General features: G+C 37.9%; 1 protein-coding gene and 1 non-coding gene across 2 annotated transcripts; one reads left to right on the top strand and one right to left on the bottom strand.

The window, feature by feature from the left end:
* The first annotated feature begins 216 nt into the window (after positions 1-216).
* On the top strand, positions 217-289 carry Trnat-agu (transfer RNA threonine (anticodon AGU)). Its single transcript has one exon. It is a non-coding gene; the product is annotated as a tRNA-Thr (tRNA).
* A 354-nt stretch (positions 290-643) lies between these two features.
* LOC146460014 (uncharacterized) lies at positions 644-17,523 on the bottom strand. Its single transcript, XM_085088596.1, has 11 exons — positions 16,989-17,523; positions 15,966-16,172; positions 14,203-14,460; positions 13,673-13,723; positions 13,311-13,376; positions 12,480-12,530; positions 6,113-6,406; positions 4,738-5,085; positions 3,835-3,998; positions 2,235-2,322; positions 644-1,226 (listed from the first exon to the last, which is right to left on the bottom strand). Exons 1-11 carry the CDS (start codon positions 17,059-17,061, stop codon positions 1,012-1,014), a joined length of 1,815 nt encoding a protein of 604 aa, XP_084944722.1. The 5' UTR covers positions 17,062-17,523; the 3' UTR covers positions 644-1,011.
* Between the last annotated feature and the right edge of the window lie 2,349 nt (positions 17,524-19,872).

The following is a 19,872-nucleotide window of genomic DNA, read 5'->3' as shown; positions in this document are numbered from 1 at the left end:
ACCAGGCCCGTTTCTCGAAAGTAGCGATAACCTACGAAGCTTGGAAACTATTTTGTGTGCACAATAAGTCCTAAACAGAGATTCAGTTTCTATTGATTTTAAAAGCTGAATAGTTTTATGGAACGTATCGGGCAAGTTTGCACTGACATTTATCACTTATCGATAAAAAAACGGTTTGTTACATGAACCTAGTTTAACGGCCTAAGCTCTCACGAGTCTCCTGTAGCTCAGTGGTAGAGCATCCGAACTAGTAATCGGAAGGTCTTAGGTTCGACTCCTGATAGGAGAACTCGGATTTCTTTTTTCCGAGTATGCCTGCGTCACTTTCTAGAATAATCATCATTCTCATTCATTCACCAGGCTGGAAATATATCATCACATTTCTTTCATATACCACACGTTCGACACTCAAATCCTAGCAGTATGCAGGATGTTTGTCCCTTGAACCTAGTTTAATGGCCTTAGCTCCCACGAGTCTCCTGTAGCTCAGTGGTAGAGCATCCGAACCAGTAATCGGAAGATTATAGCTTCGACTCCAGTTGGGAGAACTCAGATTTCCTTTTCCGAATACGCCTGTGTCACTGACTGAAAAAATACATCTATCAAAAACGGGTTATTGGAAAACGGTACTTATCAGGCAGGATTATCCTTAGAGTATATGGAGACCATGTGGTAAAAGTGCCTTATCAATGACTGGCAACCACAACATTGTAAAAAGAACATCGACAAGCCTACCAACTATCCCATTTGAGCTGATGTCATGGCACAGACAATATGTGCAGATTGCACATGAGTTTTTCGGATGTATAGTGTCTTACGGTTCAGTGACTTTTTGAAAGACCGCGAGCGTTGTGACCTGGCAGTTATTATGATATAAATAGGTATTTATACCCGTTTGTTTAATTAAAATATACACACTGCCATTTCTCCTCCATGGTAAATAATTGCTTGGTTGGATAAATCAACGCTTTCTGCTTGATCACCGTGCGTTCATATATCTTTGTTTAAATTTTACCACGTGGCTTCAGTGGACGGTGGCGGGTTGCACTTGACGTTCCGTGCAGAAGTGTATTTCGTCCATTTGTGTATGTCGCACTCCACATAATATACGTTTTTGCAGTGAGGGTCGACTGCAAAAAGCTCAGGTCCACGTATTTGAGGTTTGTGGTCCAAAACGATCCGCTCATCATATGCACAGCGGTCCAAATTTAAGTAATAGTGCATACCTGTAAAAGCAAACGAGAAAAAATTGCACTCGACGAATAAGACAGCATATAATGAAGCAAATTTTTAGGGTACAGGAATTATAATGAAAATGGCAAAGAAGAATATAATCACTTTTTGTATGTCTGTGTCCCAAGTGACCTTCGGGAAAAGAGCCGAGCTGATGCCCAATTAATGCATGAAAATGAGCCCGAGCTCGGTCTGGGGCGAGAAAGAAAGGGAGAGATGTTTCGTGATACCAGATTCCGGTATCTTGATCTGGTACGTTAGACAAATGATTGTTGAGAGCATTCTTTCTCGCCCCGGACCGGAATCACCCGGCGATTTTTCTCTTCGCCTTATACCCCACTTGGGAGCCCGTTCACAGGCTAACGCGCAATTAAATCCGAATGGGCATTATGTTTCTTTAGAAACTTGCAATCATATAACGGAAACTCTGTTCAGCTGCGTATCGTATTTACAGAGACGATTATCTTGGGTTCAGTTACAGTGTAAAATGACTGAATCAGTTCAGTTGTATGGTTGTCCTGATTGGGGAGATGATTAAATGTGTTGACGATTTTCCGTGTTTGAAACCTTGATCACCTATTCCTGAAATATGATCGAAGGACAGTTCGTTAATCAACAGGTCGTGATTGCGAATTCGTCCTGTAGGTTCCTCTTACTGTTTCATTATTTTAACTAGAAGTTGTCAAATACTTCAAAAAAGTCTTAAAGGCAAACGTTGCACGATGCCAAGAGCGGACAATACTATCTAGTTTCTGTACCAGAGGTTGTTACCCATTTACACACCAGGGTCAGGAGAGACAATACAGAGTAAAGCTTCTTGTCTAAGGAAACAACAGGACAGTGGAGACCCCACGAAAGCTTGAACCACCGACCCTCCGATATTCCGCTTGAAACACCAATGCGACTTATGCGCTAATCACAGCCCAACACTCAGCTAGGTTACACTAATTCTTAACAAGAGGAGGTGAAGAAATAGAATTTGGTCGTATCTGATTCTGTACCTGTGGCGTTGTACTTATCGCAGCCTTGCAAATTAAGCTTCTTCATCAGCCTGTCCCAGGTGAATTCGATCCCGTTAATCTTCGGATACTGAAAACAGAGAGCAAGAAGCAAGTCGTATAAGCTCCATTAAGGCACGGTCGGTTTATTAGTATTCTTCATTGTTGTTAAAATTGGCTATTTTTTCTTTTTACAGGGATCGCGGGGCTTTGCCCATGGCACTTTGAGAAAGGTAAAACTGTTAGGGGTTTATCATCTGCAAAAATATTCCGGAAATTTTTTTTTATCAAAAGTTTGCTTTTTGTTTTTTTTTTCTTAACATAAAAGCTACTGAGCATTGTTTTCCGCTATGATTCTGTTCGATTAGTTCAATATTTTGTGCAAAATTAATTTGATATATTTGCCGTTTGCAACGGTTTCAGTGTACTCCGTTCAAATGCCTCCGTAACCAAAGCGGCGAGAAATACTCCAGTTCAAGAAGGTGCTGGTCTCTGTATGTTACAGATAATCATGGGTCATTTTTTGGTGTTACAAAAGTTTTCCATTTCTCAAAACAACCTCCTTAGCCCCAGAAATTAAAATGGCTTGTTTAGTCAACCAGTCGGTAAATGAGATTTGCGATTGACCACATAATTGTATGCGTGGCGGCTACAACATTATCATAATGAAAGTACTGAGTCCACCTGCATTTTCAGTGGTTTCCAATGGAGTGTCGAAAGTAATTTTGCGTTTGGATTGGTTTCGCTTTACCACGCTGTTTTGGTTAAAAGCTCATGACATTTTCTCAAACAGTTAGTAAGTAGTAAAACCCAAGTCATTCGTGGCACATTCACGGACCATTTCTGCTTAGTTCATTTTGTAGGTTAGTATTTGTTGTGATTTGCCCAACTGGTTTTTGGTTTAACCAACCTCAGTTATAAGAGACGGATCATTTTATTTTATTTTTAAGGGGGTGGGGGAGGCCTAGGGCATAAATACAAAAAGGATTCCTGGAAAACGTTTGCAGAAGGAAAAAAAAATTGTGGACAGGAAAACAAAGAAATGAAGTATCTTGCAACCTAGTTTAAAAAAAAAATCCATTTGGTCAGATAAAATAATTCAGAAAGAATAAAACTCCCCCCTCCTGTTAAAATAAAAGGTCCGTCCCTAAACAGTTCTGTCAAAACTCAAAAGTGCCTGGAAATTAAAGGGGAAGTATCATGGGGTTTTAGACCTCTTTTGTTAAAAATGGTGAAATAAGATCTTCACTCTGCCACAAAATAATTCTAGAACAACGAGAGGAGAGAAATCAACTCAATTCTTGACAGGAACAACTCGTACTCTGTTCTAGCGCATTTTGGAAACAAAAACACGAAAACTTGAAAAACATTAGCCTAACATTTTTCAAGTTTCAATCCATTCCGACCTATTCTGTCTCTGGCCAGAGGCACTGATCGATAGTTTTATTGCACTGGGGTGATAACTTATAACAAAACTTGACAATTATTTTTTGTTTTTGTTGTCAGACAAACATTTTTGAGTTTTGAAATGACATCAAATTTTCGTGATACTTCCCCTTTAACGCATGCTAGAATTATACTTCTCTACCATTAAAGTACATACCTGGTGATCTTGGGAAACGAATTCAAAATAAGCTGTATGACCCTTGATGCTTCCTTTCTTACACTTCCAATACTGGAAGCAAGTTCCAGGGGCAAGCAATATATACAAGATTGCAGCTAACACTCCGGCAAGGATGAGTAACAACACCAATTTCCACGTCAGTCCTGGAAACAACATAAGTATGTTCAGTATACTAAGTTGTGAATGAACGAATTTTCACTGACGTAGTCAGTTTTTATACGGTTTTAATAATTTACAGAAATACTACGTCCTCTCTTTTAGTACTTGCGGCAATTCAATATTTCATTTATCACTTGTGTTTTAAATTTTCAGCTAGCTTGAATTTAAGTCTATTCATTGTAATCGGCAATAAACCTGGATTAATTTCCATTTACTTTTACTTGCCACTGCTTTTTAGGGGGGAGGGATTGTGCATTAATTCAGATTTTACTTAGTCTTAGAAAGCTTTTTTTTTGACAGAAGGGCAATGTGAAAGAGTCTGTTTAATCGTTTAATCGTTTTTTAAGTTTATTGGGTAAGGGATAATTCACAGACAATTTTAAGGGTAAAAGGTTATCTGGTGTAATAATTATAACGGGTGGAAAGCGATAAAGCAATTTACAGATTTAGTTCAGGTGACAGTCGAAAATAACAGTTTCACCTCGTACATCTCTCGCTTCATTCCTTTTTGTTTTGATATTTGCCTCAGTGTGAAGATACATCTAGGTCGAATTTTGATCTGACGCCAGTGAGGTTTCTTACAATGACCTATATATATATATTTAGTACCGGTTTTAGGATGAAGCCAAGGGATGTTTTAAAGTTGTGTTTTTTGACAAGGGATAACTGTCTCTAACATCATTGGGATAATATACTAACTGACCATTCAGGGCCCTTAGTCACCTTTCAGCCATTTTGTCCTGTCCTTTACCATAACATCCTCAAATGCCCCCTGCATCCTTTCTTGAAGGCTGTTTATGGCGTTGGCAATCTGTCCTGACTGAATACCGAGTACTACTGACACAAAACATTGAACCAAGTGAACACCATCTTGTACATGGCTTCTCTTACTCTCCAAGGCTTGACCAAGTAGCGTTGGTGTGCGATCAGCCATTGGTCGTAACGGAATCTGAGTCTCTGGAACAGCGACTCCGGGTTTGTCCAGTGACACATATACACGCTCTCCATTCTGAACCGTGCCGAGTACCTTCACTTTGACAAGACCGATAACACAAACTGTTTCGGTTTTACCTGAAACAAAAGACATATTTTGTGACCTTGTATCGCCCGCTGTACCAGTGTGTGACAGTCGAAATGGTTGTTATACCTATCTAGACTGTTTGACCGGCTAAACTGAAAGGGCCCAATCCTATTGAAAGCACAGCTAAATAGTTCTCATTCATTTGCAGTAATTTGAGAAATCGTTTACCTTGTCTTTGCTGGAAGGAACTTTTACGGACTGCAGATTGCTTGAACATGGCAAATTAACGAAGTAACGAATTCATTCCTCTGTAAAATAGGTCTAATAACTTCGCCATTATGCACATTCTGTGAACGTGAGAACGAATCCCTCGAACATTTATTTATTACGTGCTCCTATACTACGAGTTTCTGGATGGACTTTATTTGTTGGTGCAAAAAAATAAATATAGACTTAGAGGAACTTTCTAACACTGATATTCTTTTGGGAATCTGGCAGAGAAATGAAGATTTTCTTCTATTAAATCATCTTGTAATTTTAGCTAAGCAATATATCTATGATTGTCGCCAAAAAGGTACCCATCCTTCTTTTAGAATATTCACCAATAAGATCAACTACGTTTATCGATTAGAGTGGCAAATAACAAAGTCAAATAAGGACGAGTCCAGTCACAAACTTAAATGGAAAAATATAGACTGTACGCTTTAGATACTTTATAACGGTACAGTGCTCTCGTTTTTTCTCCCTGAGTTACAAACTGTATAAAACTAGGTTAATAAATAAAAATTATATGTATTATAAAAATAACTAGCATAACTAATATAAGTGTGGCATTTATAGTTAGTATTGTAAGTAATGTTACTGTATTGTAAATAGTGTTACGCATTGTTAGAAATTTAGTTTTGTAAGTAATGTTAGTATTGTAAGCAGTGTTAGTGTTGTAAGTAATGTGTGGTACTCAAATGAAAGGAAAAAACATTACAAAATAAAGTCTAACTTCCTTCCAACTGGTTACTGAGACATGGTGTCCACAAGGAAGTTAATTTTCTTTCATAACAGATTCCTTTCGGTATTTACCTTTCTCAACATCATGGGTTGGTGCATGTGCATACAGGTAAGCCGACCGGCTGATAACGCCCGCCATCAGAGCTCGTTGAGAATTTTCGTGTGTCAGTTTCTCTATCTCTGTTTGTCCAGTTTTAGGATTTGTCAGAAACGCAATCACATCGCCTTCCTCAAGGTCAGGGCGTCTTCGAGCAGATTCCGTCAGATTCAGATGATAGGCAATGTCTGCGTTCTTTGTCTGCACCATGTTAACAACCGTGAGATTTTCGATGCGAGCCCTCTGTGCTTCCAGATAATCTGTTAGAACTGTTCAAACGTATAATTTTAATCAAATTTCCGAGTGAAGTCCATTGGTATACTAAGAGGGGCATATTGACGTTCTATGTTGGGAGGCCGAAAAACAGGTTGGGGGGGGGGGGGGGGTACTCAGGTATATTGTTGACGGAGAAGTGCAAATGAGGCCAAATTGTTAGGCACCCCTAAAACCCAGTTAGGCTAAAGCTCGACACAATAAAGTCCAACGGTCGAGATTGTAACCAAAAAAGTTCCTTTTTCGCCAAGGAAATGAGAACCCTGGGTTTTGTTCCGTTATGCAAACCCCAGAAATGTTCTTACCAAAATCTCTCACCCAAAAAAGGTCACCACAATTTTTTTTTCAAGTAAGGAATCTCGTCCAAGCCTAAATTTCTTTCAGGCCTTCTTTTCGCAACTGTTTACTGCGATGATCATTCATTTACTAACATAATAACGTTTATCAACTACCATGCAGATTTAAATAAAATCCCGGCATTACGAGAAGGGCCAAATGTTTGTGAGTAAGTGAAGCTAATGGACATTTGGGAATCCTTGCAGAGGTAAAGAACCATGAGACGATTTTGTTGTTACGAATGAATTATGTGAATGACACTGAATATGATTTAAACAGGGGAGGGGGTTGAGAACCCTTCGGAGTCTGGAGCAACACACCTGGAGAGTTTAAATCTTCCCTGCCCCCGTTCCACCCGTAGTCCTAGAAGATAAAAACCCCTACGGCCGTCCAGTTTTCCTTTTAAATATATGGCCCGTTTCGTTTTACATTGTGGGTATGTTGGAAACTATTACATCGTTGATCCTTGATCAGTTGGAGAAGAAGTCATTGATTCGTTCAAGGGAGCTGCCCCTGATTTCGCAATAGTCCAAGACCCGTCCAGTTTAGTCGATACACCTCTCGTAAGCGGCCAAGCTGTAGGTTGTTTGATTCTCAGACCTCTCAAAATGTCGCTCAAATTTAGAATGCTCTGAACACAGTTTGAACGTTCCTTGAGGCCTTTCAAATGATAAATTCTGACTACTTGTCCATTTCTGGGACTTCGTTACTAATTCTACTGAAAACAAGTGTCCGTGTCCACCCACGAGAAGAAAGCAATAATGGAAACTGACAGATGCAGAGTTAATCAGTGCAACCACCGGCAATTAGGTGTCCATTTATGGCAGCTTTCTATACGCGAAACTAGTTGGACTGTAGATTGATCATGAATTCCAAAGGCTCGCCATTTGAAGACGATGAGTATCTCGCCTATTGGTCTAAGTATGCTGCATGAGTGTTTTTCCTTTTTTGTCTACTGATCCTGTTGTTATTTTAGGGAATCCCTTCGCATGAAAATCATACATTTTTCAGTCATATCTGGTGACCTCTTCACCCATAGGCTAAACCTGTTACGTTAAATCCATGCTAACAAAGGGCTCATTACGGCTTCACCTGCTTGTAAAAGAAAAGATAGCACCCCTTTCTCGAATGATGAGGTCGCGCCCTAGCATCTGGAGCGGGGCGCTCCTTAGTTTTCAGATCTAAAACAGTAAACGATAAAGTAAATGAGCTTGCCCATGATCCAGAGTGCGAAATTCTCTGCAACTAAGGCTTTTTCGATCAGGGTTGAAAAATTTGCTCTTATACTGATTATAATGGAATTGACCTTTGAATTCTGGCAATCTTTATGTCCAGATGTAAAAAGTGTGTCAATTTTTTTCCCCCATTAATTTGCCTTTGTATTTTCGGTCTTCTTTTTTTGCGATTTGACTGAGGCCTGGAAAATCCCTTGTAGCTCAGGGGCCTGAGGCATGTGTTTATTTGTCCCTATGTTAACCCGCCATTGAATCAAAATGGGCATCAATAAAAAAACCATTCCAGGATCAAATGAATTGTTAACTATATACTGCGGTTTTGGAAATAGTTCCTGATGTTGGCAAATGCTCTGTCGCAGTCATTTTTTTATTTACAAAGGTGTAAATTACCATATTATATATCATAGAGTGATATATTTCTCAAGAACGGCTTATGGCCGTGACAGGCAACTACTACGTTGCAGCTCATTGAGATAATACATTTTCAAGAATTGAAAATGGATGCCCCCTCCCCTACCCTGACGTCCCCCGACGCTAAGACGACGTGAGCGATTGTAAAAGCGCGCGAAATATGAGACGCGGCCGCCACTTCACTGTTCACACCTCCCGGCGACTTTCCGTTTGTGCTTTTGGCTTGGCGTTGCGTAACTACATCGATATTTTACGCCATAAATATGAGTTTTTACCTGGATTTTCGTGTCGAAACTCAGAAAAAGGTAAGATACCGTGTTACTAAGTATACTGAAAGAGTTGCCAACCGGCCTCGACAATTAAATTCAGTGTCCGAGTTCTCCGAGGGTAGTGTTATCGGGAATGTTACGAATATTCAGTTTAATTTTTATGTATAACCTTATATGTTACAAATCAAACTTCTACATGCAATCACGCTCGCCGTTTTCTGAAGAGGGTTAGTATGGTGATGCATATAAGAACTTAACAATGTATGGATCTCCCTCTATTTTTTGAGGCGCTAAAAATTCAGACTGTTCTCGCCACAAGCCGTGTCTAGGTCGCACTTAACTTGAAAGAAACCTGGGAAGAACTCTTGAATCATGAGGATTCTAATGTCTAAAGACATCTGAAACATACCTTCTGAACATTTTGCATGAATTCAAAATCCCCCTTCCCCGGGCATACCCGGGCATTTAACTATTTACGGGGGATCACGGCAGGCCTGCCAGACGCCTGGGGGGAGGGGGGTACTCCCAAAAAAATTGGATAGGGGTGTGCGGCCCGCTTCCCAAAACCCTTACCCTATTTATGACCAAAATCTGCTATTTTCCCTACCCTATTTATGACCTGACCCTTAAATCAATACCCTGTTTCAGACCTGCCTTATAATTCTTTCCCTAGTCCAGACCAATGTTAAAAGCGTGACAAGCCGTTGCCGCACGTACACAGTTGCCGTAAACATCATGAAGAAGTAACTTCTAAAAAAACGAATTCAAGACTAGAGTGCAAAAATCGATAGCCTATTTATTACCAAAATGGCGGCAAAATGGCTAAAACCAATACCCTATTTATGACCAAAACGGCTGAAAAACCATACCCTACCCTGGTAGAAAGCATACAGTCACGCTGGCCTCTAATTATCTCAGAAATTTGTTGTCATTTTTTTCTCTGCACACCTTGACTTCACACACTTGTAAATGAGTGAAAAAATTGGAACTGGATGCATTCCATCTTTACAGCTACATACTTCAAGTTGGCACCATGCATGAGAAGGATTGTATTTGGACTGAACCTATATCTATTTTGCCTTCTTCTTTTGCCATGACAGCAATATACATGTACAGTAAACTCCGGCTATTTTGGACATCATTGGGACCACAATTTGTTGTATTTTTGGTAATTCTTTGCCAGTGTTTCATCTTCTGTCTGTGAAAACAGGGTGACTGCATGTAAATGTAGGGTGTCTTGAAGGTAGATTGAGTTAAGTGTACCCGCAGGATAAATTGGGCATGCTTGACTATAAAATACTAATGCAAGATATTTAAATAGAAAGTGTGCCTTAGTACTGATTCACTCTTATTGTGAGGGTTGCAAATAAGTGCACAAGGCTGCATGATGCAAAAGCAGATTTAGGGAAGTGACTGAGGAAGAGGGGCCCCCGGCTCTTTGTCTGGGAATATTTTTAATAAACAAAACCTTCTGTCTTTGTCAGTCAAATCAGGACTGCAGGCCGGAAATGGCACCTTAGCTGTACAATTGAGTTAATTATCAAGGTCAAGATGAACGATAGTCAACAAAGGCAAGCAAAGAAGATAAATGTGTTGCACAAAACCAATTTATTTTCTTTCTTTGGGATGCAAAGATTAACTGTGTTCTGGTTGAATTGTCAAGCTCAAGGTGAATGATAAATATGCCAACAAAGGCGAGCATAGAACACAAAATGTTAATGCATTTGCACAATGCAAATTTCCATTCTTAGAGATGAAACCCCCTGGAAGGTGGTTGATGCAATGTGCAAGACTAACATTGTAATGCCTATATCACTTACATCAGATTAAACCTAGATTGATAAATTTTCCGCACATCTATCCCTGGGGTTAGGGGTAGGGGGTGAGGGGTGAGGTGTAGGGGGTGAAGGGTTGGATGTGAGGGGTAAGGGGTAGGGGGTACTTATAGTACTGTTGTATTAATTTGGAATCTTAATACTGTAAGTTACATTAACTTCCGGGGTCATAAATTCATGAATTTGCCATACTGGCTTTTGAAAAACCAGGTCAAAGGCTGCTTTGCTGAATTTATCAAATAAAGCAAGCACTCGATCATTACTTTAAATAGCAACCAGTCTCCTTCTTTTTCTCCAACCTTTTTATTTTTGTGGTGCAAAAAGAAAGAAACTGGGTTCTGACCGTGAAGGGGAGGGGGGGGGGGAGGAAACCATCCAACCCTCTTCTTGTTTGTTTTGGTGATTTAGCATGTTACATTTTGGCTACTCATTTCTAATCCTCTCTAGAATCAGAGAAAAAAGGCCACTCAAATTTGTAGTTAGAGTTCCATAAATAAAAAAAAACAAAAAAAACAAAAAAAAAAAAAAAAAAAAACAGAACAGAAAAACAAACTGAATAAACATGTTATTATAGTAAGTAAAAGATGCTGGTACTGCTTATATTCGATAGGTAAAGTAATGTGGTTGTTGATTTAGACTTTTCAGTTGTTGAATTGTCAAACTGAGTCAAGTGTGAGGTATGGTCGCTATAGTGAGATTGGTCCTTAAAATTAAAATTTAAAGTTCTGGTGATGATACAATTATCACTTCACTCCAAACACATCTTATCAGTTTGATGACCTTAACTGGCCACCTTGGGTGGATCAGTCTTACATTAAGTGACCATGGCTGAACCTGATCATCCCGTAATCTTTTCAGTTCTATGCAAATACTATTTGGGTCCTCACTGAAGGCTTTTAAGAATAGGGGATGCATTCTGTAGCAAACCTAATAATGGATGTGAAGGAGACTACTAAAACTTTATATTTCGAACTTCATATACAATACTAAGTATTACATAACTTTGCGATGCTGAATTGCATATTCCTTGAAAAACTGAAAAATTCAGTGTTGAGAAAAAAAGAAATCACTAATTTAATTGATTTGTTGTAAAAGCTTTGAGAAAATTGTTGCAAGTGCCGCGAAATATGCACACTTCAAAATCGCAAAATTAACGTGTCATGAAAAATTTATTTATTAGTGTAAACTTAAGCCAATAAATCTCATCTTATGGTGGTATTCACTGTAGTCATGTTGGCACACAAAATAGAATGCACCCTACCTCTCACCCCCTACCCCTTATGCCTTATTCCTCACCCCTTACCGACCTCACCCCAGGAATAGACCGGCTGATAAATATTTCAGTCAGTTTAGGCAGGGCCCTCTACATCCCCATACACATGCACAGTAGTTTGTTGTTGCAAGAGGTTTTCCTGCTTGCTGCAATTTTTATGACCTTGATCCTGAATTTCCTGTATCCACCCCTGTGCAGCCCATGTGTCCGTCACTTAACATTCTGCATACTTAGCCCTGTTTTCTATGGCATGATGCAACTTGGAGTAATATCGCTCCCTCCCTGGATGGTTTATTAGTCTATTAGTGGTTTGCCTTCAGCATTTAATTACTCATCCCTCAAAAGTACCTGAATATACATCTGAGTAGAGTGACATGTTTTGGTTAAAGAAACAATACTGTATGATCCTTTGATCTTCTGACTGAAAGTGTGACCTGGTAAGTCCAATGTGCTCACTACATGTACTACAGTACTACAACACATTCACCTGACATACATGTATCTGAGCCAAGCTTTGATTGATTCATGCAACCATGGTATTTTATAACATTTATTTTGTAATTTTAGCTTCATACTGGCCGGAGTATTAGTATTTTGCTTTTTTGGAGAAATGCCTCTTAAATGGTTATCAAAATCTGAAAATTCTCTGTCAGAATGTCCCCTTGTTTTCTCCACAGGACAGTATTATGTATAATGATAACATGACTTACGTTTTTTGTCTGTTTGTGTTGTTGATCCACCAGGTGAGCTATCATTTATGTCTAGGAGACATTGAACAAAATTTATATATATATGAATACAAGATAACCTTGATAATAAATTATAATTAATATGAATTAAGAAGAAGTTACTTGGAAATACATTCAATTACTAAAAAATTGTGATAAAACTTAAGAAAAAGTTAAACAAATGGTTTAGCATGTATGGAGTCTGAATGCTGTTCATCAAGAATCTCAAGCCTAATATTATTTAAATATCCAATCGGACTTCGTACGACTACTTAATTATTATTTTGTTTAACTTTTTCTTATCCTACAGCTCTTTATAATAATCTATTAAAATGTTCTTTTCAGTATTTATAGATTACAACTTAAACTATAATAACTTAAAATAACTAAATAACTTAATAACTAAAAAACTAAATAATTAACAAATCGACGGCAGTTTTCTATGGTCTATACTCTTATAGACCATAAAATGACGTCAAAAATGTTCAAAACTCAAGTGGAACCACGAGCCGCAGGCGAGTGGTTTCACTGCCAAGTTTTGGACATTTTATGGCGTCATTTTATGGTCTATAAGAGTATAGACCATAGAAAACTGCCGTCAATTTGTTTTTTACAATAACATGGAAAAAGTACGAGCGGGATTGGCTATTTTTTCCGTTGATAAAGCGCGCGCGTTACATCTGACGTCATTTTTATTGTCTGTACTCTTATAGACAATAGCTACGAGCCAATCAGCGCGCGGGAATTTGGACGGTTATTGTAAAACTTAAATTACTCTTTTTTCTTTTTTCAGACACGATCAAGCAAATATACCTGAATGTGGTGAGTCTTCAGGGATATAAGGGGAACTTGAGTTTGAACCAGAGGAGTAACAACTACCTACAAGGATCAATGCAACTAGATTAATAAGAGGTACATGTAAGTGGAAATTAATAGCTCTTACACAAAATTAATTGATACACGTAATAATAGTCAGTTGACATATAATGATGATAGTGATAATTAATAATAATTTATTACTTCTTAGTTCTATTGCACAACTATAATAATTATGTAATATGTTGGCAGATTTAACAGGTGCATTTAATGTGGTTTAATGGTGTCCTTACAATTTATTAAAATACTCTCACAACTATTATGTTAATTTTTATGTTTTGCCCTGATTTCTACATTACCTGATGCTTGTCGTTTTCTTTTATTTGCATTAAATGGGCCTTCATTGGTTCCTAAAGAGAATAATGTATTACCATAAGTGATAATTTGTCCATTAAGCTGGATTTGTCTATTCACTTCCTTGGTCATAATATATATAACTATATGAATTATTATAGTTATTACACATGTTATTGAACACTAAAATGTTTTTACATATGCAATACACGGTTGTAATTTATTTATTATATGCACAGAATACAATGATTATCTTAATTCCATGTAGGAGTTAAGGAAAGGGCTTATTCATTCTTGATTGTTCATTGGTTTTGAAATCGCAACTGCTAATAATTGTTCCCTTATTTAGGTAATAACAGTCATTGACTTTACTTAACAAGTTCTATGTTTGAATATAAATCATTGTAACAAGCATTCTTAAGGTTTTTTAATTATGTAGATGATACTTAAAATAGCTAGTAGTAAATTGTTTAAAATCAAAATACATTATTTATTTTAATTAGATAATTATTAACTGTGAGACCACACAGGGTACCTGTTGCTTGGAAATCTGGTTTGGCTGCCTTTGGTTTTGTTCTGACACGGAACTCTTTTGATATAAATGTTCCTGTAGAACCATCAATAAGTTCCACAATAATAACCAGTTGCCATAAGTTCCTTTCTTCCACATCAACTTTGTCAAGTGCATAGACCATATCACCAGCTGGTGTCTTGTACACAGAATCCAAATCAACTGAGAAATGAACTGCATGCATTTCATATTTCTCATAAGTTATTTCCAGCTCCATTGGTTCTGTTAAGAACACAATAAAATGATATTCACAAAATTGTTAATTTTTTTTATAACAGTAACAAATACTTAAAAGCATACCAAGAGTCAAGGACTATAAGCTCTGCCATAACACTATATGCAATGTTCTCCTGCAGTCATAACACCAATAATATTTTAAAGGTAATTCTTTGAATTAGGGTAAATTCTTTGTATGAGGGCCCAAAAATTAAGGCCCCTTAGGGGCTTTTTCAAGGAGAGGATCCAAGATACATGTATTTCAACTTAATTCTCATACAGAAGCTGAGATTGGTATATAATAAAGTGGGGTACATTCATGATCTTTATTTGTTTACGCTGGCCACTACAATTAACACATGCTGATTTCCAAGTGGGGTGTAATGATAGTATGAGATAAAAATAAAATATATCTTTGAACAACTCAGAATGAGGAAGAGATGGAGCAGACACTCTTCTTAAACTCCCGTAGAGATTTCGCTCTTTTAGTCAATTCAGGAAGGTTGTTCCATAACATAGCACCTCAGTGACTGTACTTAAAGCTTCACTTAAGACTATTAGATCGCAGCTTTGGAATTGCTAGTTAAGATCATTCTTTTGAAGGAATTACTTAAATTTGGGAAAATTTTTATTTAGGATTTTTACATTACATTGTTTGCATCTGGCATGCAACTCACAGGGTTTTCCAACCTAAATTGGCAAAAATGTCAGTTGATTGGATGTCGTAGTTTGCACCAGTTATCACCCTGGCGGCGCGAGATTGTATGCATTGCAGTTTTGCCGTAAGTATCCCAAAGTATTTTGAGGTATGAAATTTTTTATAAGTAATGTTTTGATAGCAAATTAAATTATTGCTTAATGATTTCAAATGTAACCTAGCTTGTTTCCAAAAGGTTTTCACCTCTCAAAATGATCTCTTTGTACAGTGGAATCCTGCTCTATGGACACCCCCTTTTTATGGACATTTGTGTTTGTCCAGATGAAAATCTCATATATTATTTTCTCTTACGTTTCCCTTTGGCATCCCTTTTAGCCAGGTTCCACTCACAGGAACAATAACCTTCCTTGGTGAAATCTGGTGCCACAAGTGATGTGCTTTAGCTTGTTTTTTTTATTTGTGGTTATCCTGCAAGGCTGCATTATGGAATAAACCCTGCCAGTCAAACCCCTTATATATTAGATGCCTCCTGTAGGAGAATGTCCCAGTGTCGCATACAAACATTACATTTTAATGGGGACCCATAATATAAGTGGACATGATTCTTTTGATTCTGAAGGAGATGCTTAAACTTTGAATGCTTCAACAGTGTTTTCAGTAAATTATTTTTAATTATATAATTCTACCAGTTATAATTTAATTATTAATTAAAACTTAAAGTACTGTTAAGACCATACTTAGTTAATTTTTTTGTGTCTTTTAGACAATTAAAAACATGTAGATAAATATCATATACCCTTTCATTTGTAGTACATTAATGCAGTGCTGAGTCAAATGGTGAAAATATACTAACCTACATGTAATCTCTGACTGACTTTCTTTGTTGCCTCAGGGGTGCGCTGAACAAATGCCCTAATGTTTTTAACTTGACCAATCGTCCAAGCAACTCCTTTTACTTTTCCTTGGGCGATACGCTGTTCAGAGCTTGGCGGCTTCTTAGATTGGTATTTGTCATACACATCTCTCAAGTCATGTATCTGGACTTGAATTTCTGGTTGCCCTGGTTATAGTGAACACATTACATGATTAGGTTTGAATTATTTGAATAGAGTTTCAAACCGTGCTGGCATTTATCAAGTTGATAAATAAATTAAAATACTATATAAATTATTATACCATTCAAATCTTGCTAATTGCTTCAGGTTTTAAGCCAACTAATTTATACAACATTTTAGTTTACTAATTTTTTAAAGATTGTATCAAGAGTTTGTATTTTTGAGGGATTCAAGCTTAACCCATGTTATTGTTCTAGCCCAGTTTTTCAAAGAGTGGCCAGGGATATAACTTTATCCAGCGGATAAAATCGTCAGGGCCGGGTTGTTCGAAAGCCGATTAACGTTAATCCACGATTTAAAGTTTACCGAGGTTTTCATCTCCCTCGTTAAAAATGTTTTTAAAAGCTAATCTTAAGCTCATGATAAAGGATAATGTCAAAAACTGAGGAACATTTTTTTGTTGTTGCAAAATTCCTAATTGGCTAGTGATTAAACTCGAATCAAAGTTCACGTTAAAATTAGCTTAATCGGACTTTGAACAACTGGGCCCATATCAATAGGAAGACTGAAATTAACCACAACGGAACATATAAGTTTGCCATTACTTTCGGTTCAAATGGATACTCTCTGCTGTATCATCTGTCACATTACAAACATCAGCATCCGTGGTAGACTCTTAGATACTTTTCGTAAAGTTAGCTGTATGTCTGATCAATAGTATTCCATTCCCTAAAGTTGTTTTTAGTGTTCTTCGCCCTTCATCATTGTGAAAGCGATAGGAAGAATATAAATGCGCTGTGCTGGTTATTTTGTGGCCTTACCTACGTCTTGACCAAGTACTTCTTCTATATCCAGAAATTGCTGATCAAGATTATCATAGCCAGTGCCAGCCATCGTTCGATCACTACTGACGACCGAAAGCAACGTGTTTCATCAATCACACAAGGAGTATTTTGCTTTTCGTCCTCCTTACACTGGGGTGAAAACTTGCGGCCGGCGGGAACCCTTATCCTGAAAGTATTGCAATGTGATACTTCCTCTTCAAAGTTTGCGCTTGTTTGAAGATTTCACTGACTTCCAAGACTTCAATTTATAGAGTTTAATGCCATTAGCCAAACGATAACTGCGAAACTGATGTTGAAAATGAAAGGTGATCGATAATCTTGTGATCCGTTTTCTGGGAAAACCCCTTTTGCACCACCCATTTATCTAACTTTGACATCTTTAGTAATGCTTTTAAATTTCCTAGAATCCAGACCCTGATGTTCGTTGTGCTTCCGGGTCAGTTCTTCTCGGCAGGCGCCGACTGTGATTGTCACGTTCAGTTATCTGCAAACTGATCTAAAACTAAAAGCCAAACGAGACCTGTCACTTATGGCTAAAACTGTTCACCTGCGCTTGATTTCTGTCGTTGGAATGAGAGACGTTGCTGTTATCCTGTAATGGTTTACCCCCGGGGGTTTACCCCTCTAATCACTGAGTTTACGTAGCTCAAATAGGCCATCGGAAAAAGTGTGGGTGCTCAGAAATCATGTTTGTTAGTTTAATATGTGAATATGTTTTGATTCGTAAATGAATTCTTCATTTTTATTTCCAAGTTCGTATGTTGAAGACGTACAAGGAACACCAAAGCTGTCCACTCGAACGGTTTGGTTGTACTTATCGGTCAATGTCAAGAAATCGTTTATACCATTTGGAAACCCTCTGACTAGACAGCAAAGCTTCTCGTTTCTTAAACCGAAAGCTTATTGAATAGTCCAAATGTGAGAAAATACTGCGTGTTATATAAAAGTAAAGAAATATATGCTTGTGCATCAAATATCATTTTAGTATTCATCATTATTATTGGAGACTGCTTAATGTTTTCTTATAAACGAGCATTTTTCACCGATACTACAAATTTTTTTGGAACTATGAAAATGATCGCGGTAAAAAAAGTTATATTATCTGATGTCGGTGTAAAGGACGTCTTATGAAGTTACAACTTATGAACCTCACTCTTCCGCTAAAGGTCATACATCCCAAACTTACAATGTAGTACATTGCCGCTGAGCTCGTCACACGTATTCAGTCCCGTAGCTCAGTGTTTTATAGAATATTCGGTCGTTGAGTTGTGCGGGATGTCTTGAGTGGGACTGAGACATTTCCGGTTGACTTCTTATTAAAAGATATTTCACAATATTTGTAAATCAGGTATGTATGAAAACAATTCTGTGGATTTTCTTTTTTCCGAGTATGTCTGTATCACTTTTATGAAAAATACATCTATCAATACAATGGATTGTTTGGTGGACTGTCAAGGCGTGACCTGATTTCTGAGAAACTCCACTCCCAACAAGTGATGTTTTCGAGAACCAGACAGAATACAGTAATGTCATGATTTTTTTTATTACGCCTTCGGGTACAGTGGTCACAGTGCCTAAAAACGACGTACGTAGACCGTTAGTGTACGTTTTACGCTTCGTTATGTGACCTATGTATGTTGCTCAGCTGACAGATACCCAGGACGTCCCACGCCGAAGAAGTATACCGACTACACCAGGGAAATGTTACACCAAATGCCTAGTAGACTCTAAATCCTACGGCGGGAGAGAAATCCTGGATATTTTTTTTAATATGTTTCGGTTCGTTCAACGGTAGAAGTTTACAAAATCCTAGGTAATCTTACGCCAGCTACTACCTCCGTCTAACGCCGCTTTACCGCCAAAGACCACGACCGTGCGCCAGTGCGCCGAGCTATTTGGCGTAACAGGCCAGCTGTGACATGCTTTCACAGAATCTGTGTTGTTTAAAACGTCCTCCAACTTTTTCTCTTTAACGGCGAGCTATTTAACCAACCCATGGTCTGTCAGTTTGTGGCAGGGGCTGGAAGGGATAAGTATAGGAAAAAATAAAATAAATAATTCCCCTACTAACCTCGGTGCCAAGTCAGAATTAATAACAATTATAGCTATTACTAAATCTTTGACCCTGGTGTGACTTCTTTGGATTATTCTCTTCGCCGGCCTCGAGGCCAAGTAAACGTAACAATTTTAATCCATCCAATTAAGTGGTCTTATTTTTTTGCAGGAATGGAAATTTTGCAAGACTAGAATTGTTCTTTATAAAGAACTTTAATGCGACTTTACACGAAATGACATACTGAAATTGAACTGCTCAGTCAAAAAAAGCAATAGCTTTGATTAAATCAAGGACGTTTGCTTGAAGTTCACGATGTGAAAAACCGTGTTTCATTTGACCGTCGATGAAAACCGGAACATGGAACATTCCGGAACATTTTGGAACATTCCGGAACATCCCGAAACGTGAAATAGAACAAAATAAATTAATGAAAATAAAATATAAAAAAATATATGTATGAAAACTGAAAATGAAACAAACTAGAAAATAAACAAAGTGGAACAAAAATAAAACCTGACAAAATAAATGAGCTTAACTAGAACTGATATGAGAAATTAAATAAAAATCTCTGTGCAAAGAGGGTTCTTCATTTAGTTGGTTAGCGATATTGCCAGTGAAGTATGGACAACACAATCAATATGCGGATGCATTTTGTCATCATGAGCTGGGATACATGTAGTCCGATACGGCGTCGTCTGATTGTGAGAGCCTGGACTTGTCTAGAAGTGCAAGTAAGTAAGGGGGCGGAAATCCGAAGCTCCCGGGCGTTTAAACCAGGACATGAGGGACCATGGACAAATGCAG

Source organism: Pavona decussata, unplaced genomic scaffold, assembly GCF_977016875.1.
Source record: "Pavona decussata unplaced genomic scaffold, jaPavDecu1.1 SCAFFOLD_215, whole genome shotgun sequence".
NCBI lineage: Eukaryota > Metazoa > Cnidaria > Anthozoa > Scleractinia > Agariciidae > Pavona > Pavona decussata.
This window is presented reverse-complemented; position numbering and strand designations above follow the sequence as displayed.